A 25,909-nucleotide genomic window follows, 5' to 3' on the forward strand; every position below is an offset into this window, starting at 1 on the left:
CACTCATGCTACCACTCTCACTCTGGAGAGCGCTCAGATGTAACAGGGGAGCTGAGGACGCCAGCACCAGAGTGTCTTTTACATTCTGTCACAGAGGCTTTCAGCAAAATGGAAAAATAGATTGAGGTGTGCAGAAAATGGTGCAGGCATTATTTTTTTTTTTTTTTTTAAGAGATAATAGCACTTTACCTGATCCCCATCTTTCCGTACCGGCACGGCATCCGCTGCTGTAGAGCCAAAGAGAAAGAGAGAGAATGAGATGAATTTAAGATTTCATTATCAGGTGCTTCAGTAGTTACAGGTATGATGCCACATGCAGAAAACAGAAATCGGTTTAAGCTGTCTGTGATAGGAGAAGGTGAGCAATGTGAGACAGGAAGATACAGTGAGGGAGAAACACTGACAGCAAGAGGGAGAAGCAGATAACAGTATGTCACACTGAAGCCGCCTTCGGCCTGCTCACTGTGGAGGAATGACAACGCCGTCCAGTATTTCTCTCTCACACACACTCGAGCACAAACACACCGAGCTAAAATTAGATTAATTATCCACGCCAAGCTTTGGCACGCAGAGGGCACAACCAGTGTGAGTCATGGAGGCCAGAGATGACTCTGAAATATCTGAGGGTGATAACAGTGGAAGCCATTCTCCTACTTATTATTGCCAGTAAAGTTAATAATTTAGTGCAAATAAAATAGAAAACAGGGACCACTGTTCTCTGGTGGAGCAGAGTAGAGAGACTGTGATGATAGCTGACTCACCACTCCTCTTGCTTTCCTTGATGACCTTGAACGTGACCTTAGCGCTAAATTAAGTTATCCAATGAAGCTATCAGTGTAGCAGCTCATGCTAGCACTCTGTGTGAAAGCTAGCAACAAACGAAACAATGATGAGACACAAACAGGCTGTCCTGCATTATTTTGCTACATTACTGGATGTCCTGTGCAGCAGAGCAGCATTAATACCCCAGAGTACTGTGCAAAAGTCTCGAGCCACCCCTTGTTTCTTTATATTTTGTTGTAAAAATGGGAAATAGGTGCAAACATACACGGGAATCCAGTGCATAAGGCAAAAGCACAGTATGTATGAGCTTGAAAGTTAATAGTCTGAACTCTTTTCATCTGGACGTGATGTTTTCTTCTCCTGAAAACGTCACGTCCAGATGAACAGAATGGACTTTCTGGGATTTCCTTACCTGGATGATTGAGCATGCATCAAGACGAGATCTTTTAGATATGATTTCTTGTAATTTGAGGAATCATTTTACAAGCTTCTTGAAGGGCATCCAAAGCTCTGTTTTGGATGTTGGCTGCTTTTTAATGCACTGGCAGCGTGTTTGGGATCATTGTCATGCTGAAAAATAAAGCTATTGCCAATCAGATGCTTTCCAGATTGTAATGCATGGTAGAAATCTGAGGGAAAAAAATCTGATAGTACTTTTTGTCATTCACAATGACAATAAATTGATTTAGAATTTTTACATTTGGATCAATCACTCTATAAAACCTGCTGCCACTGATTTTCCGCCCAGTTCTTGTGTGGTTCCTCGGCCTTTTCTCTCTGGTCTCCAGCCTCAAGAATGATTTCTTGACAGTAACCTTTCCACCGAGACCATTTCTGATCATGCTTCTGTGAACAGTAGATTAACTGAAGAGCCAGGTGCATCTTTCAGATTTTTCTCCTTTTTTTTGAAGGACATGACTTTCAGATACCTTTCACCTGCTATGGATAGTTGTTTCTTTTAGACCTGCCACTTCTTCCTCCAGTTGTCCAGTTTACCCACATAGTTTAAGGACACACTGCACACCATGCCAGGATATGCCAAGTTTTCAGCTGTCTGAGAATGAACTTGTTGGTGCAAACGTTCTATTTTAGGCTTGTCAAACTGTATTATTGTTGGCATTTTTTTATATATTTAACTAAAGAAATGGGAACAAATTGTGTTGTTTTAACAGGCTGCCATAACAAAATGCCAAAAGCTAAAACTTTAAATTGCTTCTTTGCTAAGACGTCTGTTATGTACAGACATAACATTGGTTTACGCCTTGAGTTAGATTCCTTTTTCTGTGCTTATATGACTCATGGGTCAGTGTCAAGTGGCCTAACAAACAACGAAAGCATTTCTCTGAAAATGGTCACGTCCGAGGACTGAACTGAGGCTTCAAAGACTAACTGGCAGCAAAATATGAAGAAAGGAGGGGTGGCTCAAGACTTCTGCACAATACTGCAGGTGCCTGAAGTTGTACATGTAGTGTGCCAGCTCAGTGATTACAGTAAGCAGGCAGCAGAAAATGCCACAGTTATTTGCACCCAATGGCAGATTTATACCAAGTGTCAACATTCTGCAGTAATGAATTATTTTTCTGTAAGTTGAGGAGTCTTTACTACATTAAACTGCATGACTTTATTCACATTTGGTTCTTGAATTAGACCTTTCCCACCAAATTTCTCAATATGTTTATTAATGTTTGCACTGTATATTGATGATACCAGAGAAATGTTAAAGCATGTTACTGAAAACCAGGTAAAAAATGAGGCACTTCCTGTTGCGCTTGTACTGCTCATCCATCTCATCAACCATCGTGCTTGATTACATTTTCCCTGATATCGGTTTTCCATCACCTTTATATGTTGATGAAATCTTTTCGCATTGCTGACATCGCCCAAATTTTGATGGAAAAAGTCGAGATGAGAATGGAAAAAGTGCATCTTTGGTGGCATTCTGGTCCTCATTAGCTGATATACTCTCAGCATGTTATCCACAAACACGGCGCAGTTCTCTGCTCTATAATTGCCAAGGACATTATGGACAACCTGCACGAATGCTTCCCAAGCTGCTGCTTCAGTAGGCTTCAGTTTCCTTTTGAGTTCATCGTCAAGAATCAGGTCATAGATTTCAGGACCAACAAAGACACCTTCCTTAATTTTTGCTTAATTAAATGTATTTTTTAAACGCTGAAGCACATCAAATTTCTGTCAGGCTATAATAGCTGTCCAATACTTCATGAATAAAAAAACAGGATGTTGTAGATGAAAATGGTTTTCAGATTTGGAGTCAGTAAAATTTGTTCCAGGTGCAGGTGAAAGAATCCCAGGAGCAAACTGCTTGTTTACTGCATAATAAAATTAAATAGTTAGATCCAGAATACAGCACAAAGCTGTTCAGTGTGTCAGTTCAATACAATAAACCAAATCATTCTCAGCAGATGGTATTGATACAAAAAGGAGTGATACAGATATGAGACGGTAAAAACCAGGCTACAGAGACAGAGGACTGATCAGAGACTTCTTGAGCTCTAAATCATGTTAACAGGATTATGAATAGCTCTTTCCAGTAAGCTGTCCTTGATGCTCCTGTTATGATTCAGGAGCCTTGGGAGGGCTGTCAGCTAATGTGGTTCACCTGGTCATCCTGTGCCCTGAAGACCGTAAAAGCTTGTCTCTAAGCTCATTCTCTGTCTCAGCACCAGCTGGCATCAAGCTTTTAGCTCATTTATTTATTTATTTTATATTTAAGCACAAAAGTGCATACATTTAATTACATAATAAGCAACCAAAATGCTATTAAAATAATTCAATTCAATTCAATTCAATTCAATTCAATTTTATTAATATAGCGCCAAATCACAACAAAAGTCGCCTCAAGGCGCTTTATATTGTACAGTAGATAGCACAATAATAAATACAGAGAAAACCCAACAATCATATGACCCCTATGAGCAAGCACTTTGGCGACAGTGGGAAGGAAAAACTCCCTTTAACAGGAAGGAACCTCCGGCAGAACCAGGCTCAGGAGGGGCGGCCATCTGCTGCGACCGGTTGGGGTGAAAGAAGGAAAACAGGATGAAAGACATGCTGTGGAAGAGAGACAGAGATTAATAACAGATATGATTCAATGCAGAGAGGTCTATTAGCACATAGTGAGTGAGAAAGGTGACTGGAAGGAAAAACTCAATGCATCATGGGAATCCCCAGCAGCCTACGTCTATTGCAGCATAACTAAGGGAGGATTCAGGGTCACCTGGTCCAGCCCTAACTATATGCTTTAGCAAAAGGAAAGTTTTAAGCCTAATCTTGAAAGTAGAGATAGTGTCTGTCTCCCGAATCCAAACTGGAAGCTGGTTCCACAGAAGAGGGGCCTGAAAACTGAAGGCTCTGCCTCCCATTCTACTTTTAAATACTCTAGGAACAACAAGTAGGCCTGCAGTGCAAGAGCGAAGTGCTCTAATAGGGTGATATGGTACTACAAGGTCATTAAGATAAGATGGGGCCTGATTATTTAAGACCTTGTATGTGAGGAGCAGGATTTTGAAATCAATTCTGGATTTAACAGGAAGCCAATGAAGGAAGCCAAAACAGGAGAAATATGCTCTCTTTCTAGTCCCTGTCAGTACTCTTGCTGCAGCATTTTGGATTAGCTGAAGGCTTCTCAGCGAGTTTTAGGACTTCCTGATAATAGTGAATTACAGTAGTCCAGCCTGGAAGTAATAAATGCATGAACTAGTTTTTCAGCATCACTCTGAGACAGGATATTTCTAATTTTAGAGATATTGCGCAAATGGAAGAAAGCAGTCTTACATATTTGTTTAATATGTGCATTGAAGGACATGTCCTGGTCAAAAATGACTCAAGGTTCCTCACAGCGTTACTGGAGGCCAAGGTAATGCCATCCAGAGTAAGAATCTGCTTAGATACCATATTTCTAAGATTTTCAGGGCCGAGTACAATAACCTCAGTTTTATCTGAATTAAGAAGCAGAAAAGTTAGCGGCCATCCAGGTCTTTATGTCTTTAAGACATTCCTGCAGTTTAACTAATTGGTGTGTGTTACCTGGCTTCATGGATAGATAGAGCTGCGTGTCATCTGCATAGCAGTGAAAATTTATGCTATGTCTTCTAATGATGCTGCCTAGGGAAGCATGTATAATGTAAATAGAATTGGTCCTAGCACTGAACCCTGTGGAACACCATAATTGACCTTAGTGTGTGAAGAGGACTCTCCATTTACATGTACAAACTGGAGTCTATTAGATAGATATGATACAAACCACTGCAGTGCAGTATCTGTAATACCTACAGCATGTTCTAATCGCTCTAATAGGATATTATGGTCAACAGTATCGAACGCTGCACTGAGGTCTAGCAGGACAAGCACAGAGATGAGTCCACTGTCAGAGGCCATAAGAAGATCATTTGTAACCTTCACTAAAGCTGTTTCTGTGCTGTGATGAGCTCTGAAACCTGACTGAAACGCTTCAAATAAGCCATTCCTCTGCAGATGATCTGTTAGCTGTTTGACAACTACTCTTTCAAGGATGTTTGATATGAAAGGAAGGTTGGAGATTGGCCTATAATTAGCTAAGACAGCTGGGTCTAGAGATGGCTTTTTAAGTAAAGGTTTAACTACAGCCAGCTTGAAGGCCTGTGGTACATAGCCGATTATTAGAGATAGGTTGATCATATTTAAGATCGAAGAATTAATTAATGGCAGGACTTCTTTGAGCAGTTTTGTAGGAATGGGGTCTAAAAGACACGTTGATGGTTTGGAGGAAGTAATTACTGAAGTTAACTCAGAAAGATCAATTGGAGAAAAAGAGTCTAACTTAACATTGATGGTACTAAGAGTAGCTGTAGATAATATTACATCTGTGGGATGATTATTGGTAATTTTTCTCTAATGATAAAAATTTTATTTGTGAAGAAGTTCATGAAGTCATTACTAGTTAACGTTAAAGGGATGGTTGGCTCAGTAGAGCTCTGACTTTTGTCAGCCTGGCTACAGTGCTGAAGAGAAACCTGGGGTTGTTCTTATTTTCTTCAATCAGTGACTAATAGTAAGATGTTCTGGCTTTGCGGAGGGCTTTCTTATAAAGCAGCAAACTATTTCTCCAGGCTAAATGATGATCCTCTAAATTTGTGACACGCCATTTCCTCTCCAGCTTACACGAGTTATCTGCTTTAGGCTACGTGTTTGAGAATTATACCACGGAGTCAGGTACTTCGGATTTGAGGCTTTAGTTTTCACAGGAGCTACAGTATCCAGAGTCGTACGTAGTGAGGAGGTAAAATCATTAACAAGATAATCAACCTCTGTTGGAGTAGCGTTCAGATAGCTGCTCTGCTCTATGTTGGTACAGGGCATTGAAGATGATAACAGTGGGTGGATTATATTCTTAAACTTAGTTACAGCACTTTCAGAAAGACATCTACTTTGATAAAGTCTACTCTCCACTGCTGTGTAATCAATTATTGTAAATGTAAATGTTATCAGGAAATGATCAGACAGCAGAGGGTTTTCAGGAAACACTGTTAAATATTCAGTTTCTATGCCATATGTTAAAACAAGATCTAGAGTGTGATTAAAGTGGTGGGTGGGTTCTTTTACATTTTGAGAGAAGCCAATTGAGTCTAATAACAGATTAAATGCGATGTTGAGGCTGTCATTTTTAGCATCTACATGGATGTTAAAATCACCCACAATAATTATTTTATCTGAGCTGAGCACTAAATCAGATAAAAAGTCTGAGAAATCAGAGAGAAACTCTGTGTAAGGCCCAGGTGGACGATAGATGATAACAAGTAAGACTGGTTTCTGAGTTTTACAGCTGCGGTGGACGAGGCTAAGCATCAGGCTTTCAAATGAATTAAAAGTCTGTCTTGGTCTTTCATTAATTAATAGGCTGGTGTGAAAAATTGCTGCCACACCGCCCCTCGGCCTGTGCTTCGAGGTTTCTGGTAGTTAGAATGACTCGGGGTGTTGATTCATTTAAACTAACATACTCATCCTGCTGCAACCAGGTTTCTGTAAGGCAGAGTAAATCGATTTGTTGATCAATTATTAAGTCATGTACTAACAGAGACTTGGAGGAGAGAGACCTAATATTTAATAATCCACATTTCACTGTTTTACTCTTTGGTTCAGATGTGGATACTGTATTGTTCTTTCTTTGTGATTTTTATGTTCAAGTTGTTTATTGCTGGTTTTTAGTTTGTTTTTGTCTTTTGGGAGCTGACACAGTCTCAATGGAGATGGGTTTTTGGGGGTAGCAGGAGGAGAGAAGCTGCAGAGAGGCGTGTAAGACTGCAACTCTGCTTCCTGGTCCCAACTCTGGATAGTCATATTTTGGGGGTTTAATGAATTTGTCCATATTTCTAGAAATGAGAGCTGCTCCATCCAAAGTGGGATGGATGCCGTCTCTCCTAACAAGACCAGGTTTCCTCCAGAAGGTTTGCCAATTATCTATGAAGCCCACATCGTTTCTGGGACACCACTCAGACAGACAGCAATTTAAGGAGAACATGCGGCTAAACATGTCACTCCTGGTCTGATTGGGGAGGGGACCAGAGAAAACTACAGAGTCCGACATTGTTTTATATAAAATAATCATATATTTTGTGAAAGGGATGTGCATACATGCGCTATGCTAAACCTTAATAAATGACCTTGGTCTTATTTCTTGTGTGAACACTGTGGTAGTCGCTGAGTCAGTTTGTCGCAGTATGCTTCACGTAGCAAGCATCACATCCTAAATATATAAACAAAAACAGGATATGAGTCATAAGCAGGGAACTGAAGTGCATGGAAAAGTCTTCTTTTCTTCCTTCTGGAAGCAACATCTTTTATTGCAGCATTAAGATGATTGAGAAGCAAATCTCTGTCCAGTGTATCACTGAGTGCCAGCGCTAAAATTAGATTAATTATCCACGCCGTGCCTTGGCACAGGAGGGCGTGACCTGTATGAGTCAGTGATGCCTGGGATATTGAAGGATATTAGAATTAAGTGGCACTGAAAGGAGGGGCCTCCCCCTTGTTAACACAGATTATAACCTACATCTGTAATATCTTTTGGTAGAAAGAAGTGAGATAAAATCACTCCTGTTTGATCCAAAGGGCTGCAGGAGGACTAAAATACTTCAAGTCAAGTGCTATGAAATTAGTCCAACTTCAGCTAGCAGAAGACAGGATGAGAGTGCTTATGAAGAAAATTGCCTAAGTTGTTGAATATCAATCTGAGGAGTAATCCTGGGTGTTGTACACTCATCATTAGAACAGTTCATTGCCTAAACCTTCAAAATCCTCCTTTAGCGCATCGCCTCTCTCGTCTCCTTGCGAAAGGCTGGTTGAAGTGGATTTAACAGCTGTAATCAATAAGGCAGATTGGACTCACTTATCAGGCTGCGCTGCTCAAAGAGCCGACATTTCTTATGTATCGCATTCTGAACATATGGCCCAACATGCACAGTGATGCTGTCTGCATCGATTTTAAACTCTCCCTGGTCCCGCCTCGCTGGTCCCAAGCACGACAGTATCTAATAATACCTCAGCCTTCATAACTTCAGTGGAGACCTAAGTTGTTTCTCCAAGGAGTACCAACAAAGGCCAAAGGTGTAGGGAGGGTGTAGCTTTTTGCTCTTGCTCAGGGGTGGACAATACAGATGTTACACTTTATGTCAAGGGACAACAAGGTGCTAAAAGCAATTGATTCAGTTACAAAAGACCCTAGTGCTCACCAAGCTCCACTTCAAGGAAAAAACGTGTTTTTAATTATTTTTATTCCAAAACACAGACGTTACATGAAGTGCAGATGCGCCTTAAAACTGCATTAATTGTCCTGGACAGCAGGGGGCGACTCCCGTGGTTACAAAAAGATTTCCAGTTGCACAGACATCCATAGGAAAATGATCGCTGTTTCTGTTGCTCTAAGACCTTAGCAAACACTTTCCTGATGACTTTATGATCTCAGTTTCTAGTTTCATGTCTTACTGAATCAAACATGATGTTTATTTTGTGAATTGTGGTCCCCATCAGTCCCAGAAGGATGTCAAAGCAAAATATGGTTTAACACATGTCATTTATTGTCAAGAGACAGGGTACACCCTGGACAGGGTTAACACGTAGACACAGACAACCATGCACACTCACTTTAACACCCGCAGGCAACTGAGAGTTTCCAATTAACCTAACCCCACTAACTGCATGTCTTTAGACTGTGGGGGGAAGCCGGAGTACCCGGAGAGAACCCACGCAAACACGGGGAGAACATGCAAACTCCACACAGAAAGACCCCGGCCTGATGGTGGAATTGAACTCAGGTTATGTGGTAATGCTGAGAAAAGAGATCTTCACCATCAGGCACAGCTGTCTTGAGGGACATTAGTTTTTAAATCCTGTCAGTAGTTCAACACATGTGGCTTCATTTTAAAAGTTTATATATTTGTTTAGAAATGTCCCTTTAATAAAGATTACTGATTACTCAAAAAATGTGATCATGATATTAATTATTACTAATAAAACAAGATGAAGATTAGGTTTGTGCAATAGCATCATCAGTCTGTTTCTCACTTTTCCTTAAACAAAGAAAAGTCATGTTGATTCAGTATTACTTCACCTCACCTGCAGTGGCTCCATGCACAACTGCTGATGCCCAACCCCGAGTTTAGAACCACTGATTTAAACACATCAAGCTGTTAATGCAGCAGGCCTTCACACACTGTGTTTTATTCTCTGTGGTTGTGTAAACATCGAAGCTCACTGAAATGTGGTGCACATCCACTAAACCAGTAAACAGAGCTAAATGGGGTGCGCACATTCATTCTCTGTAGGATTCCAGATAATCACCTCTCAAGACTAGCGGGAAATCAGACAGTATGGAGCAGACAGAGAAACGGGCTCCACACACAGTTTCAACTTGGAAGAGGATGAAAATTCAATATTGTAAAAAATGTAAGTTATCTAAATACTTTGTAGGTACAACACATTGTAATGTAGGTGATCAAACATCAGTTCACCAAGTCCTGTGTTGTTCACAGAATTAATGTGATCAGATTTTATTAAAACGTCTTTCTTATGTAAACAAAATAACGCTGACTTTACAGCGAGTTGACCCACACCCACGCATGTACTCTGACCCACACAATGCAAACTTGTTCCTTAAAAACATTTCTTAGTCGTAGACACATTTCCACCAGAGGAATAAGTTGACTTTTTCAACTTTGTTAGACACGTTCGCTCGCTCTCTCTCTCTGTTAATGAAAGGCATGCAGTCTTAGTCATGACTCTGCTTCTCTGTGAGTACATTTGAGATGCAGCCCAGGGGATCCTGGAGGCCATTTACTCCACACAACACAACCACACACACACACAAGCACATACAAATTCACACACACACAGCAGAGACCTCAGGAGCTGATGGAGCTCCCTGTTGGAGAAATGATGGAGGAAGGAGAGGGTGAGGAGAAAGGCACAAAGGGAAGCTGAAGACTCAGAAAGTCTGACAGGAGGAAACGTTGAGAGATTGAAGCTTGAAGCTCAGGACATCAGGGGATTAGGTATTTAGGTATGTCGGGTAATAATACAGACTCATGGCGGATCTTAAAATATTCATGACATTTAATCTATTAAGTTGTGTTTCTGGACATAAATTTTAAATAGTCCAGTCTCATACTTAGTTATTGGTCGTGTCTGTGGTTACAAAGTACAGTTTTCTCTTTAAGGCCAGAATAAAATCCACAGTAAACAGTTGGAGGCTGTGACATTAATCAGTCCACTCATTCAGAGACCTCAGTCCCTGAGGGGACAGACTATTTACACTATAAATACATCTGATTATTCATTATCATTCAAAATAGTTAGTTTGGTTCAGGCAGTGTGTGTTGTGTGGAAAAAAAAGTGCAAAGTTGTGTCCAAGGACATAAACTACTAGATTGTTGTAACCATTTTATGTTTTACCACTTGGCTGCAGGGAGACAGCAGCAGGGCTGCTGGGAAGACGGACAAAAGATAAACAGAAGAAGAGCCAGAGGAAAATATGGGAATGAAAGGAAGAAAGAAGAGCAGGAAAAACTTCATGTCAGCTGGTGGCTGTTGTGAGGCAAAACACAAAGAATCTCTGTTATTTAACCTCCTAACTCTTTCATGGCATGCATTTTTAATTTCTCTTTGCTTTTTGGGCTTTATAGAACACTTTAAAGTCACAATTGAGTAATGATGTGCAAAACTCTTTATTTGGTGTCGGAACACAGCAGCATTTTTCCTGAGTACAAAAACAAAATGAGAAACAACAATTGTGCCCCTTTGAACAATAAGGCTCATTTGAAAGAGCAAAATTTAGTATTGTGGTCACACCTTTACAAACCTGAGAACCTGCAGTTTTCATCCTAAATATTTATCTGTCTAATACCGAATAGCCAAAATTAAAGATCCCCTGTAACATACAATCATTTAAATAATGCACACGTTTATATTTTCAATGAGAAAGAAAACTGCACTCACAAAAGTGAGACTGTGAGATAATCTGTGGAATAAATCAAAGCCGTCACTATAATGCAAGGCCCACACTGGCATACTGTGAAATAATCACAGCTGCTTGGACTAATATGTGTAAGTCGGAACAGCTGGCGGTATCAGTGATCACTCTGGTGCCATTTGATGGACATTTACCCAGAGTTCCCGGCAATACCAGGAGGGACTGCGGGGTACATCGCAGTCATTAGTGTCAGTCAGTGTCAGACGACTTAATGACCATTAACACTTCAACTTCTTTTTTAGCATCTGTATTGCTGAATCATTTTTAAGAAACAAGTCTGTGTCCCTACAAGCACGTGCTGCTTTAAAAGAGTGAACATAGCCTCTTAGTCTGGAAAGTGAAAGTGGCTTAAACCTGCAGGTTCTTTTAATGGCCAGCAGGGGGCAACACCTGTGACTCTAAAAAGAAGACACATTGTACAGAAGTCTATGGGGGGGAAACAGCCTGTTTTCACTTGATTTATTCTGTCAGCAAACGTTTGTCTCATGTTTGTGGTCCCAGTCACTGATTTCAAGTCAGATATATTACAACATGATGTTTCTTTAATAAATTGTGGACCCATTCAGAGAAAAATAAATGAAAAAGCAGGGCACAACCAGCAGTGGCTACCTTGTGATTGATAAGTTACTTATGCTCTCCGTTTGTCCAGTCAAATGTGGTCACTTCTGGCTCCAGAAACTGAGAAAAATATTTCAGACTGACGATAGCACAGAGCAGGTGTTCTATCTTCTCTTGAAAATGATTAATCAGCAGCAAATAATTCTAATATGTTAACAGAGCTAGTGCACTTCATTCAGCGTCTAGCCGGTGAACCATGGTGGTGGTGAAATTACTGTTAGAAGAGTAAATGGTGAATTAAAGGGGAGAAAACTTTCAGCAGCATGCAGCGCTGCTCACTCGCTCAGCTATTCTGGGTCTGACGTTAGCGGGCACTGAGAAATCGATTTCTAATCAAACAGAGAGAACAAGGCAGTGCGGCAAATCAGAGAAAGTATGAGTTGGAGCTGCGGTAGCCGTTTTGTTTAGATCGCAAACAAACTGTCAAGTGAAGTATCATCATTACAAACACTGGTTCTCCTTTCTGCCTGAACCTCATGTATTTGAATCTATAGGATAACTAAAGCAAAAGAAATGACTTTGCCTTCGCTATCCAGTCTCTCTCCATCAAAGGTGACTTTAACCAACTCTAAAGATGACCACTTGTATAAATGCAGGTGCTGATGTGAAATCCCACCAAGAACGCACAACATTTGAATGAGAGCAGACTGATATTAACTCTGGATGAAACTCAGACAACAAAAAGCCACTTTAGCTCATTGTTTTCCTGCTGCTGCCCATTTCCATCATCTACTTGGTGACTAAGAGGCAAATTAAAGAGTCATTTATCTTTGGACCCTGTTTTCTTCACCATAACAACAGTATAAAGCTGTAACATTCAGTTGAAGCATCTCCACATGTCATTACAAAGGATTTGGTGGGTTTGCCATCACTTGCGAGAAAAAGCGCTGGCATATTTGAATCTATAAACCCTTCTGTGTCTAAGCTACAGAATTACCAGCTACGCGGCTTAGACATGGAATACTCTGCAGAACGATCCAGACTTCAGCACGCTTGTATCGACTGAAAGAAAATGATGAAGTCGGCATGTTATTTTTACTGAAAAGCTGGTATTCATATGTCATGCTGTATATTCTGCATGTTAAACTGTATTTGTTGCATTTTTTTAGTATTTATAGATAGCTGCTACCAGGTTTCTTCTGTATATTAGATTGTTCTCACTGACACTTCCTGATGTCATGGATTTTAAAAATGTTTGTAAGCTGGTCACCAACAAACAGCACTGTTGGTACATGTGCCCATTGGCATCATTTATGTAAAACTTATTGGGACGCGGCTAATGATTATTTCTGCTGTTGGTTAATCTGCTGTTTATTTTCTCTATTACTCAGCTGATCTATTAAAATGTCAGACACAACTGAAGCATGCCCACTGAACTTTCAGTTTACAAACGCAACACAGAGTTAAAATGATGAATTTAAGCAGCGTTTACAAAACTGTTACCGGTCATCAGAATGATCAAACTGCAGATTCATTTTCTGCTGACTCTCTGACGTATAATCAGGCTCCCAAATTCTAATTTATTCTGCTCAAACTCGAAATCTTAACCGCTGTGCTGGTGTAGATCCACCCAACAAACAGGCGTTGAATCCATTTGTGTAATTATGTAACTGGTTTTGCTAAAACAGCGAGGCGAAGGATGCTAAATGTTTCCCGAGCATTGTACTTGGTAATTAACCTGACTCCGAGTCTGATTATGAATTACACAGCGTTGTGTGGAGCTGCAGCGTGATGTTTGCTTGTTAGCCTGTGAAACATGCAGCCCGGCGCCTCTGAGGTTTGGTACAGTATGTGTGAGGCTACTGACCTTTGAGGAAAAGGTTGTTTCTGTTTGTGCACGTACCCAAACTCTGCAGCGGAGTCGAGCAAAAGCAAATGACCATCAGATACAAAACGAGCCGCCTTCTTCTCTACGACCTTCGGTGTCGTTCATAGATTTGTGTTACAGCAGCTACCACCAGTGATGAACCCCCATAGCTGCTGTTCTTCTTATCTAGAAAAGGCCATGTTTTTGTTAACGGTGATAATCAGTTTTGTTTTAATTAGGAAATAATCAGCAGTGGATAATTAGGATTGGAAAACAATATAATTCATTCGTTTGCATTTGTTACAAGTCACACAAATAGAAGGGGAATAAATAAGCGTGTAGATGAGAAGAAAACAATTAAACTGAACTTTTAAAAGATTGTTATTTTTAAACAAACTATTCACAGATGAATAAAAACAATTCATTTACAGCTTATATTCCCTGCCCTGCAAAGCAGCTCTTTTTGTTTGTTGTTTGTTTGTTTATACTGAATCTTGATGTCCTTACAAAGCTCCTGCTGCATGTTCCTCAGGCTATTCTCCTGTAGTCTGAAGATTACAAAGGCATCGGTGTAGATGTTGATGCTGCTGTGCCTAATCTGTTTGGCAACAAAGCAGGTCTCAAGGAAATGAATCGGAGACGTCAGTGGATGACAGAGAAGTGCCGTCTGCCAAAAGCTCTACTGCAGCTGCACGCTTCATTTAGCCAAGAACAGTTTTTACTTCAGTCAATCTGCTACAGTCTTGGCAGCACATTTCTGTTCTTTTTTTTACTTTTAAACTAATGGAATATGCTCATATTTCTCTGTGAAAGAGGGAGGCAGAGAGATATTTAGGCCACTTTATTTAATTAGTCTTCAAAGCTGCAGCAGAACAGATTTTTATCCAGAAATATACCCAAAAAATCAACAGTAAATAACTGAAGAGGAGAGACAGCTGAGCGGGAAACCCCGGCGCCGCTCGCTGCAGGTACAACTCAAAGAAAACTGGGACTTAAATGCAAACATTCAAATTGTCTTTAATTTCTCTGCAGGAAACAAACTATAAGAACTAAGACTAAACATATCTCCATGTGAGACTATTATGCCAAGAACATGCCAACAAATAACTACACGTGCCAATGAAACCACTTGCAGGTGATTCATTGCAAAGACGCCTGCTAAATGTCTAAAGCAGGATATTGTATATTAGGTAGCAAGTAAACAGGAAGTCCTTGAAGTTGAATCATTGGAAGCAGGTAACTGGCTTTGGACTAGAAAACTAAGCAAGTGCATTTATACTATGAATTGGTTATTTCTCACTAAAACAAGACTAACTAAGCCGCAAAAATGAAAGTGTTGATACGGTCATGGCCACTCAAGGCTCACTTATGTGAAAGGGGAGTGAACACGCTAATTAACCCCCGATGCATGGCCAACAAGCATCTGCAGTGAACACGTGACCATCAGGGTTTTTTTATATCACATGGAAGGTCATGTGAGTGTGCATCAGTTGCCTTTGGAAGAGAAACCAAGCCAGGAAAAGCATCGCTACAGGTAATGGTCTGCTGGAAAACACTGGGTCCAAGCTTTCTCTGACATCTGCCAGCTATCTAAACATTGGTGCAGCCCACATAGACCTTTTCACTCCAATAATATGATGCCAGTGCCCTCTTTCTGCACGATAATGAGTCCTGCCTCACTGTAAACATAGCTCAACAATAGATCGAGGAACAAAGATTCCTAGTTGGTGTTACAGCTAGTTGGCACAAGGTTTCTCTGACCTTTTTGTGATGATGGATGTGCGAGTTGTGGATAATGTTAGCCCTGCACATTAACCTCTGATTTCTGTTATGTGCAACGGTGAAAAACGAAAGGATTATGGTCAGTGTAAACAAAGAGCGGAGAACCAAATAAAGAGATGTTCGATCTCTCTGTGTGAAAGGCACCAGTAATCTAGCTTTAGCACATAGGCTGCTGAATCCCCCCTCAATGCAATCCTGAACACAAGAACAGAGAAAGAAATCAGGTTTATTAACCTTACTGTCAGAACAAAAACTGTGTTACATCAGAAAGGGGGAGTTTGAAGACTTTGTGCTATGGATGATTTGAGCACTCAATCTCTTTCTGCTCCAAAGCACCTTCAGTAGCATTCAAACAGTATGCTGCTAGATTGCGACATACATCAATGTCATGTCCTAATACAGTTGTGTGTGTTGGCACATTTGAACACTGATGGCACATTTTTGAGTGTCAGTGTGTTTTCTGCTCAGCAGTGAACCAGAATATGTCCATTGTTATTGATCAACACATAACCAACAAGAGTAGACAACCGAAACTAAAGCAACACAACCTGTTCCACCTCTTTACTGTACGTGACAACTTACAACCTCAGTAGTTTAATATGCAGACGCTGAGACTTATGTTTCCTGTCTAGAGTACAAATGACAGAGTCATTCAATATCACTCAGTTTTCTTTTGGTAGCACAAAGTTACTTAGTCTCAAGGCTGGAAACAACACAGACTCTTAGACTGACAGTTTTCCATTAACTGTTTCGCTACTCTGGAAGCATCATGGTGCTCAAACAGCAACTTCATAGAACATAACCGCGTGAACAGACACCAAGCAACGCTGTGGGCACATGGGCCTGTTGGTGTAGAAGTACTTCTCATATAGGGTGTGAGAGGTCCTCGGTTCAAATCCCAAATGAGCCCCCACTTCTGACACACCTCACTGAAATGTTAAATGTGATGTAGTTTATTTCCTTATTATTACAATTAAGGAAATGTTCTTCATCAGATCTAAAATAACATATTCTGTTGCCCAGTTTTTGCTATAAAAAGCCCCTAAAAGCAGAGATATGCAGCTAAACTAAACTCAGCATTGTTTTCTGTTTTTCCAGTATCAGTTAGAGAAAAAACACTGTATACTGTTCTTGCTGTCCTTTAGGGTTGTCTTTGTGTATAAAATCAATGAGTGCAGCTTTAACGTCACCATTTAAAAGAAGAAAAAAAATGAGATGGTGAAAAACCACCAAGGGAGGAGGGGATGAAGAGAGTGAAGGGGTGGATTTATGCTACAAAGTGGTTTAACTGCTCCATGAGGACTAATGAAGCTAAATTGCACCACAGGGACACAGGTGGGAGAGGAAAGTGTGGGAGCAGGGAGGGCTGCTGTAGGACTTCACCGGCACAGCCCCGGAGACGTTACAATAAACACAAAGATCACTTAATGGAGGATTTTCTCAATAGTCTCTAAAAGGCCAACACTTTGCAAACGTTTATGATATAAATGACTCTTTAATTAGACCAACAAACCAAGGAGGGTGCATTTTATAAGCCTATCGCCTCAGCTTACACAAGCTTGTCACTTCACAGGTGCTGTAATGATGAAAGCACAGCAGCTTTACTATGCACAGGGTTTTACATCAAGGACTGTGTGTGTTCCTAACCTGCTCGTAGAAATGTTTTGAACATGGAGGCACACACGGCATCACCCACACATAAAACAGTTCTCTTAACAGGTTTAACCTTGTAGCTTCCAACCGGCCATTAGAGGACATTTGGTTTGGATGAACTCTCTAATGTATTTATCTCTCTGTTATGTCAAGGATTTTCTTCATGCCCACTAGCCGTCTCTCTAATAACTTGTCACAAAGTTCAGATGAATTTAATTTGGTATCCATTCACTTCATGATGTTTTTAGCCTGCATTGACGTTCTCTAGTCTGTTAGTCTCCTCCTGAGGATGCCCCTTGAGCCTGATATTAGGCAAAATTGTCAACTCATACACAGAGTTTCTTTCCTCAGTCTGACATTGCCTCCACTCTGACTGATACCCATGGGAGATGGGAACAATATATGGTCTTGTATCTAATGTCATCTTAGGTTAACATTGACTGTAGGAATGCCAACATACTGACTTTTACGACTAAAAGCAGTTCAGCATTCTTCTCAATCTGTACAGCAGCAGTGCTTCAGGCCCACTGAAAACAAACAAGCACAAGACGATTAAAATCACTGTGACAGCATACCGCTTGACATGAGAGCTAGCCCATGGTGCTAGTAAGTACCCAAATAGCCAATATAGAATTGAGTTTTTACATATCTAAGTTTAGAAAGCAAGAAAGGAGGGACGCAAGGCTTGGCTCGTGTGAAATCTGAAAAGTGCTCTTGAAACAATAAAGGCAACATTGAATCTTGATGTAATCACAGAAGCTATCGGTCTAATATCCCTAAAGTGGAATGAGAGAGAGTAAAGAGAAGGAATCGCTGTAATTTATGGAAAATAGAAAGAAAAGGAGGAAGAACAAGGGAAGGTCAGGCGTAAGTGTCACCAGGAAGTCAGGGGTGGGAAAGAAGGCAGAAAGGGAACAAAAAGGTAAAAGTAATGTGAAGGTGACCAACCGGGCAGAAAAGAGGACGCTACACTTGAACACAAATACACACACACTCTAGCACACACACACACACACAAAATCTGTCTAAGGAAGGTAGGTATTGTGAGACTGGGCAACAATAGGTCCTGACAGCTCTCTCTGGCAGACCATCGCCTGTCTCCTGCTATCGCTCTGGGTATTGGGTGTGTGTGTGTGTGTGTGTGTGTGTGTGTGTGTGTGTGTGTGTGTGTGTGTGTGTGTGTGTGTGTGTGAGGTGACACACGGACTGTGACAATGATCCAAAGTGAAGTCTGGAGTCTGACTCACCTCCGCTTCAGTGGCGGACGCTCTGAGCCGACACCAAACACTGAGGGAGTCCTGCTCACTACAGCTCGTCGGTCGGGGTAATACCTTCATCCATCCATCCGTTCATTCCTCTGTCTGACTGCGTGAGTGTGCGTGTGCGTGTTTAGTATTTTATTAGACGTCTGGGCCACCCCAAATTCCCCAGAGGACCTGGAGGTTTCCATTTGGTACGTGATGCCTCTCATAAGGACAAACCTCACAAACCTCACCTTACATGTAGTAAATATAACATAGTGTGTTAAAAACAGCCGGAGTGGTTATTTTCTGTGCATTTAAAACACATTAGTTGTACTTGTGTCATGTATTTATGACTGACAAACAATCATTCCATTTCATTTAGTACTAAAATTGTTTCGTCTATATCTGATTTAAACATTTGACATAAATATTTTTTGTGTTCTTTTTTTCTGTTTACATTTCCTCCGTGCAAGTTTTTGGAACAAATACATAAACATCTCTATTTAAAGCTGCTGATAAAAGATAATAACCTAGAAGGTCATCCATGATACAAGGTCGTACAGGTGACAGATGCAGGTGTGTTATTCACAGATGGTACACAAGACGGACTCTGTGATGTCACCCCTTGGTTAGTGAGGTTATGAAGCCTTGATAATTCTCACCATTACCTTCTCTTTTTCTTAAACTAGATGTGACGAGTAACACGTGGGATACATGCTTATTAACAACGTTCCAATCACATGTTCTTAGCTGAGAGTGTATCATGGATAAATAAAATCTACAAAATGTACCTAATGTTATTCACTATCAGCCTAAATAAGTGCGCTCATCAGGAAAGTCTATGTTTTCCCTGTAGACTTCTACAGGAGTGGAAGTGGCGGTCACAGGAGTCGCCCCCTGCTGGGCTTTAAAAGAATTTAGGTTTAAGGTATTTCCACATTGGCTTCCTTTTCTGACCTGGAAACTACGTCCATCGTTTTTACTGCATGAACAGACAATAAACCACATTAGTAACGGTGCTACTGTATCTATGTTGCCAATATGATTCCTAAAAATCTAAAGATTTGGTTAGTTTTTTTTTTCTTGTTCATTTTCTTCCAGAGTGCAAAACTATTGAGATTAAGAAGAGAGTGTCTTGGGCCTACAACAACAGAAAGAAACTGAGAGACATTGCATGTTCATAGGCTACCAACATGTCAGTCAAGGTAAAGCATAGCCAGGTTTATAATCCCTCTGGACACTGACTCCAGCGGAGTCAGCCCCTGCTGGTCATTAGAGAAAACGCAGATTATGAATCACCTGGGAAGACCATAGATGACAGATAGTGTTGTAGGCCGCCACCTGTGACAGAAATGATCCATGACTTAATTCACACCTCGGTTTATGTGCCTCCATTTCAAGTTCTTAAGACTACCATGACCTCGATGACTGAGAACCTGCACAGCCACCTGTGCATCACCTGTACTGTACACACCTTGGTGTGAGGAGTATGCTTTACACAGAGCTCTCCAGTGTCTTTTAAGGGTCGTGGATTCTGCACTTGTAGACTTTCATTCATGTTTGTAAAATATTTATTTCTTCTTTTATTACTTCTGAGATGTTTTTGCTTGATTTTGATTGCTTTATCCTCATGAGATTTCAACAGTGTCCCAGCTGCTGTAAGCAGTGCTCGCTTGAAATGTAGACTGCATAAATCTGCAGCTGTTCAGTTATTGTGTTTGACAGCAGCCTTGTTTTTACAGCCAGAGACTCATTTTAAAGGCTTGTGTGATAATTTCAGGTCATTGTAGGTCTCTGTCCTCTTGGAGCTTTTAAATTATTCTGTGTGAGATCCTCAGTGATGTAGTCACAGTGAGTAACACACTAGTGTGCGTCCAGTTACAAGAGCGCAATCCGATTTTATCTTTTACAATCTTCTTAGCCACTAAAGACAATTTCACACACGAGAGAAAATGAACTTAGAGTAAATTTGTCTTCATAAGTTGAGCGTGCTGTTCCTCGAGGCAAACTGATTTTTTTTTCTTAAACTCTTAAAACTAGCATCTCAAATTTGTCAGAGAAAGCAGTTTAAGGCAACTCAAGGTCCAGGCTGGTGGCTGAGCAGTTTGGGAGGTTTTATGAAACAAAGACGTGCTTTCTGGTGTTAACTGTAACGAAGAGAACTCAGGGAACTTATTTTAGTTGTGTTGGCTGTTGTTGTTCCCAGATTTAATGGTGCCATTTCAAGGAAAGCAGGATTTTTTTTTCCTAAATTGGGAATTTCTTTTTGGCAGATGGCTACACACATCAGCAAGATGATAAGAGTAACTTCATACTCACCATCTAACGAACAGTGTCTGACTAAACTAATTCACAGCGAGGGTTTGTGCTGTGGTGGCTCTCAGCAAGAAGGTTTTATTTTATTTAACCTTTATTTAACCGTACGTAACACAATAGGCCACCAGGGTACACTCAGATCAGAGTGACAAAAATGTTGTCATCAGACAGTGAGCCCGAGGATCCGTGCAGATTTCTGCATGCCTGCTAGTTTTTTGTGAATGTGCCGACTCATCCGTGGACAGTTTGCATTACAATGCACCGATTACACATGAGCGTCTCATGTGCTCTGCTCTGAATGTTATTTCATGAGAATTCTGTTCTACAAAGTTCAGAAAAAATCCTCCATACCCAAAAACAGAATCATCAAGAAGACTGCAAATCATGCCAGTTGTCTATAAGTGTTAACAGAGATGTAGGGAGCTTGCTCAGTATGACTTTGTGCATTAAAATATATCCGTCCTGGTGTCTCCTTAGACTTAATGAAGGTCAAGAAACCAGACTGCAAGGTACACAGTGATGTAAAGAGCTGCAGCAGACAGAGTCTAGACAACAAAGTGTGGAAGAGGCAGCATGCATGCAAATAATATCCCCATAATTAAAAACCTGTATGAACATAGCTGTTCTTCCTGTGCCTGTGTGGGTTCACCCAGAGTACTCCTTGGTCGTAGATGTGAATGTTTGGCCCTGTGATGTACACCCCCTCTCACCCGATGTCAGTTGGAGTAGATTCAACACCCTCCTGCAGACCTGAACTGGAGATGTGGTTGTTACTTCAAAATATATGGACATTTCACCCTGACTCTCCATGAAATTTCTCTGTGAAGAAAAAACCCTGGAAAGTTCTTTCCTATTTCAACTTCTGTGTCTGCAAAGCCAGGTTTGTAAAGAAATGGCTTCCCCACCTTAAAAACTGAACTGACACGCTCTCCAACTGTCCAAACGGCTTGGATGAGCTGAAACTTAAAATGTGGGGCTATCACCCTACAATAAGTAGCATAATGTTCACCCTGAAACCCACTGTTTTTGTGCTACACCTGTGTCTGATCACCTACCTCACTGTTAATAGGCCCTGCTTGCAATCTAAGCATCTGTGCCTACTGGGAGTGTTGAATGAGTGTTGAAATTTGTTCTTTGCTTGTCTTTTATTGGAAAACTTTAATTTTTTTCTCTTTTCCTGAGAAATTACCTCATTAGGAAGGCTGAAACGGTTATACCAGCAGATCTATTCACACTATAACTTAGATCACTTCTAGATAATGTGATCTAAAAGTTGTCCGAATTTCAGGATTTATTTCTCTTTCTCTCTCTGCCTTACAGCTCAGACGCTCCTGGGAAATCCGTCAATCACATTATTGACTGGTCACCTCATTCCATGTATCTGTCACCCTTTGACTCTGCAGCAAGATCACACAATCCATCAAATGTGTGCATTTGTGTTTTTCTATGCACACACACACACACACACACACACACACACACACACACACACACACACACACACACACACACACACACACACCGCTTAGTGCACAGAGCATTCGTCAGTCGGTCTGTCAACAGAGGTATCAAAAAGTCAATATTTTAGTGTAGGGGAGGGATGAGGGCTTTCCTGTGTAAGGTGATACCTCAAACACACCTGACAGAAGAACAAACACAAGGGAGTGTTTAACAGTTTAAAGACCTCTTTGTGTTCATTCACAGGTTCATAATTTTATTTTCAGGGTCCAATGGAAGGTTTAATGTCCACAAAACACATCACGTTCGCCTTTGCGCATCACCTCTCTTCACCCCTTGTCACTTTAGCGCCCCACTTCCAAAAAAGCCCACTCTGCTGTGACGGGTTAGCTGCCAACAAATCCCAGAGGTCAACCATTCACGTTTGAGCCAGAATCTGAAGTCACCGTTACACAATGCAACATGCTTTCATGCAGTGAAACGCAATTACTTCCCACGTCACTAGTGTTCACATCCGTACCATGACACAAAGTTAACAAAGATGCACTATTGTGCTATTGTGTAGCGCAAAACACATGTCCATGTTCTTGTTTCTTGGTTTCCAATCATTCTTAAAGTTTGAACAATATCTGATTACTTAATTTCAGCATTACATTTTCCACACAGATCTGGGTTTATTTTGATTAATACTTGAGTCTGACTAATTAAAGACATTTACTCACCAACTCAACAAGCGTCACATATTTACAGAACTTAAAAATATCCTTTTTTAGGGGACGTCATTGAACTTTGAGTATAATTCAAAGAAAAAAATAAAAACAGGTGATTATGGAAGTTGCAGTGTAACACAGAAGAGCTGAGGCAGACAGAAAACATGATTTGATCACACCAAAGAGAGGAATGAGGGTCATTTGACGATCTGGAAACAGGGCAGCCAATACAATTAGCAGACCTTGTTAGGGTACCTGGGTCGTTGACCCAGTGTTATTGTCTTCTGGTTCTTTAAGTCTTGTTTATTTGCTAGGTTCTCAGTGTACTTTGTATTTCTTAGTCCCGTATGATTATGTCAGTCTGGAAATTATTCTGTATTTCTAGTCTTGTTCTTGGCTCTGTGGTTCCTCCCCTGTTAGATCAGTCTTGTCTTCATGTGCATCTGTCTGTTTCCCTAGTCATGTCTCTGTGTACTTCCTGTTTTACTTTGATAGTCTCCTGTCAGTGCATCTGCTTTGCTCTCCCGTGTCTCGTCTGTGTAATTATTATCATTACCTTCTTGTATTTAGTGTCCACGTGTTCCTCTGCTCGTCGTCGCGTTCTCCCTCATCCCTCACTGTGTGTTTTGCCTGCTTGTCCACCTGTTTAGTTTAGTGTATATTTCCAGTTTATTTTGTATTCCTAACTACCAGCAGTAAAGCTGAGTTTTTTTAAGTTCATCTTTGCCTCTGCGAGTCTGCGTTTGGGGTCCTTTCTACCAGCCACACACAGCAGACATGACAGACCTACAGAAACCTTATAATAGTTTGTAGTTCCTCTAAATATTGCTAGTTTTCTGTCATAATGTCCTAAAGTGAACTACTGTATATAAGTTTGGAGTTTTAAGACATTAGTCAGCCAACTATGGTAAAAACTACAGATTTTCTTGATGAGGGGCCACAGTGATGAAAAACAAAGGAAATCTACAGCGGCTTCACTTCTTCAGCCAACAACTGAACAGGTAGCTTAGAGGAAATAATGGAATATAAAAAGTCAAGAAACTCTAAAAATGCCAAAAAAAAGATGAGAGTAGTGTTAAAATAAGTTGACTTGCAAAAAGTATATATATATATATAGAGAGAGAGAGAGAGAGAGAGAAAGAGCAAGATCTACATAAGAATACACTAATACTTGACTGATTACTTTATCAGTGCACAAACATCTTTGGATTGTCTGTACCACACAGCAAGCCATACCATTTGTCAGATAATTTCATTAAATAGCATTTAAGCTCCAAACTAATGAATGACATCCCTCATTTATATACAGTCTATGGCTGATACCTGCTAACAACACACAGCTGACAAAAACCTTCTGAACCTCCCTGTCAGAGGTACTAAGTGATAAACAGGCCAGACAATATGACCAAGGGAGACACTCCGTGCTATCAAAGTATGTGGAGAGCCAACAGATAAGCTTTAGTGTTTGTCTTGATGGTGTTTTTTGCATAAAAGGACAATGTGTGCTGGGACAGACTCCAGCCTAAACCTGTGACCTTGGAGAGGGGTAAGTGGGTTGATACAATTAATTAAGAAATGTCTGAGGATGCTTTTGGCTGCTGAAGTCTGCAACAGAGCTAAATCTGATCTCTCGTTTACATGCGTGCTGGGATTTCTGTGATATGTATAAATGATGTTTAAATTACATCATTTGAGCTTTAATCACATGTTTCTACTGCAAAATTCAATATTTTCTCAATGCAGGTCAAACTGACTGCTTTAATGTGCATAAAACTGCAGCAACAAGGGGGACGGTGAACGTGAGTGGTGCACAGTTTACTGACGTCACCTTTTTAGGCATTGAAATTCAAGCTGTTGTCTCTGGATGCCATTTATAAGTTGTGAAATCGCCCAGTGCTGCTTTTAGTTCCTTTCCAAGCTGTTTGTCACATCTAAAATTCATCTGGCATGGCAGCTTCGGGCTTCCGTGTTGAGGACCTGGAGCAGGAATGTAGCCACTGTGATGCAGATTTAGTTGAGAAAACTGAGAAACGGGCGAGTCAGAAAAAGACGAGCCCGAAGGAGGCGTCACCTTCGTTTTCCATTAGTGGCCTGAATCGATCTGGCTAAAAATAAAACCAGCAGGACTCCACTGTGATCCCACTGCATTCACAGATGACCGCACAGGCCAAGTGTCACATCAGATGCCACTTGCATTATCCAACCTGGGTGTATTTATGTGGAAATCGAGCCGCTGTCTGCCAAACACTGAGTCTGCTCTCTGCTCTCGGTCAGAGCGTCTCGCTCTGTCGTTGTTTGCTGCCAGATGAAACAAAGAAACGAAAGCAGAGTAACAGATCACATAACATCTCAGGTTGCAGCAGCGTGGACAAACAGACTGCAAATGTATAGATTCCAGGATTAATATCCCCGTAATATTGATATACACAATGGAACTGTGATGGTAAATCTGTTATATGACCATTGCACACAAATCATCAAGCTACACTTCATTAAACATTGTGAAGAAGAGGTCCACAGACAACAGAAGAACCCTTTGAACTTCAGAGTCGAAGGATCCTTTCTTTACAACTGCAAAATAAGACAGCGGCCTTTACAGAGAGGTGCGGTCCCTGATTGCCACGGTAGTTATCAAATTTCCAGACCCACATGCCATTAAATGTTTCTAATTCCGCAGCAAACCTCAGTAACACTGCAATGTTACTGCTCACTGAGCCGACCAATGCTCCATCGTGACCATGCTGAAGCAGTAAAATCTGTTAATTAAGGGCTTCACAGTGGAAACGTGAGCAAAATATTCATGATGCTCACTCAGAGGTGACTCGGTCTCTGAAATCTCCACATTTTGTTTCCACAGCTCTGCTCATTAAAAGTGTGCAAAGTGGAGTCTTTCAAATGAATTGAACTCTTTACTAATAATGCTGATCTCTGTGAACCAATTCTGGATATGAATATGAAAGCCAGCGTACCCTTTGTTATCTACTCCTGAGTTCTGTTGACCAATCACGTTTGACAG

The 25,909-nt window shown here is 40.8% G+C and overlaps 1 protein-coding gene across 7 annotated transcripts in view; it reads right to left on the reverse strand.

Annotated features, from left to right (window-relative positions):
* Positions 1-25,909, reverse strand: part of fam131ba (family with sequence similarity 131 member Ba) — a 78,936-nt gene that overhangs the window by 41,048 nt on the left and 11,979 nt on the right. For 6 of the 7 annotated variants that reach the window (XM_039606142.1, XM_039606141.1, XM_031729376.2 and 3 more), the window contains exon 2: positions 190-227. The exons of the other annotated variant lie outside the window; for it this stretch is intronic. In XM_039606142.1, coding sequence (XP_039462076.1) covers positions 190-227 — 38 coding nt within the window. The remainder of the gene's footprint in view (positions 1-189; positions 228-25,909) is intronic. 7 annotated transcript variants of the gene reach the window in all.

This window comes from Oreochromis aureus, linkage group 22, assembly GCF_013358895.1.
Source record: "Oreochromis aureus strain Israel breed Guangdong linkage group 22, ZZ_aureus, whole genome shotgun sequence".
NCBI lineage: Eukaryota > Metazoa > Chordata > Actinopteri > Cichliformes > Cichlidae > Oreochromis > Oreochromis aureus.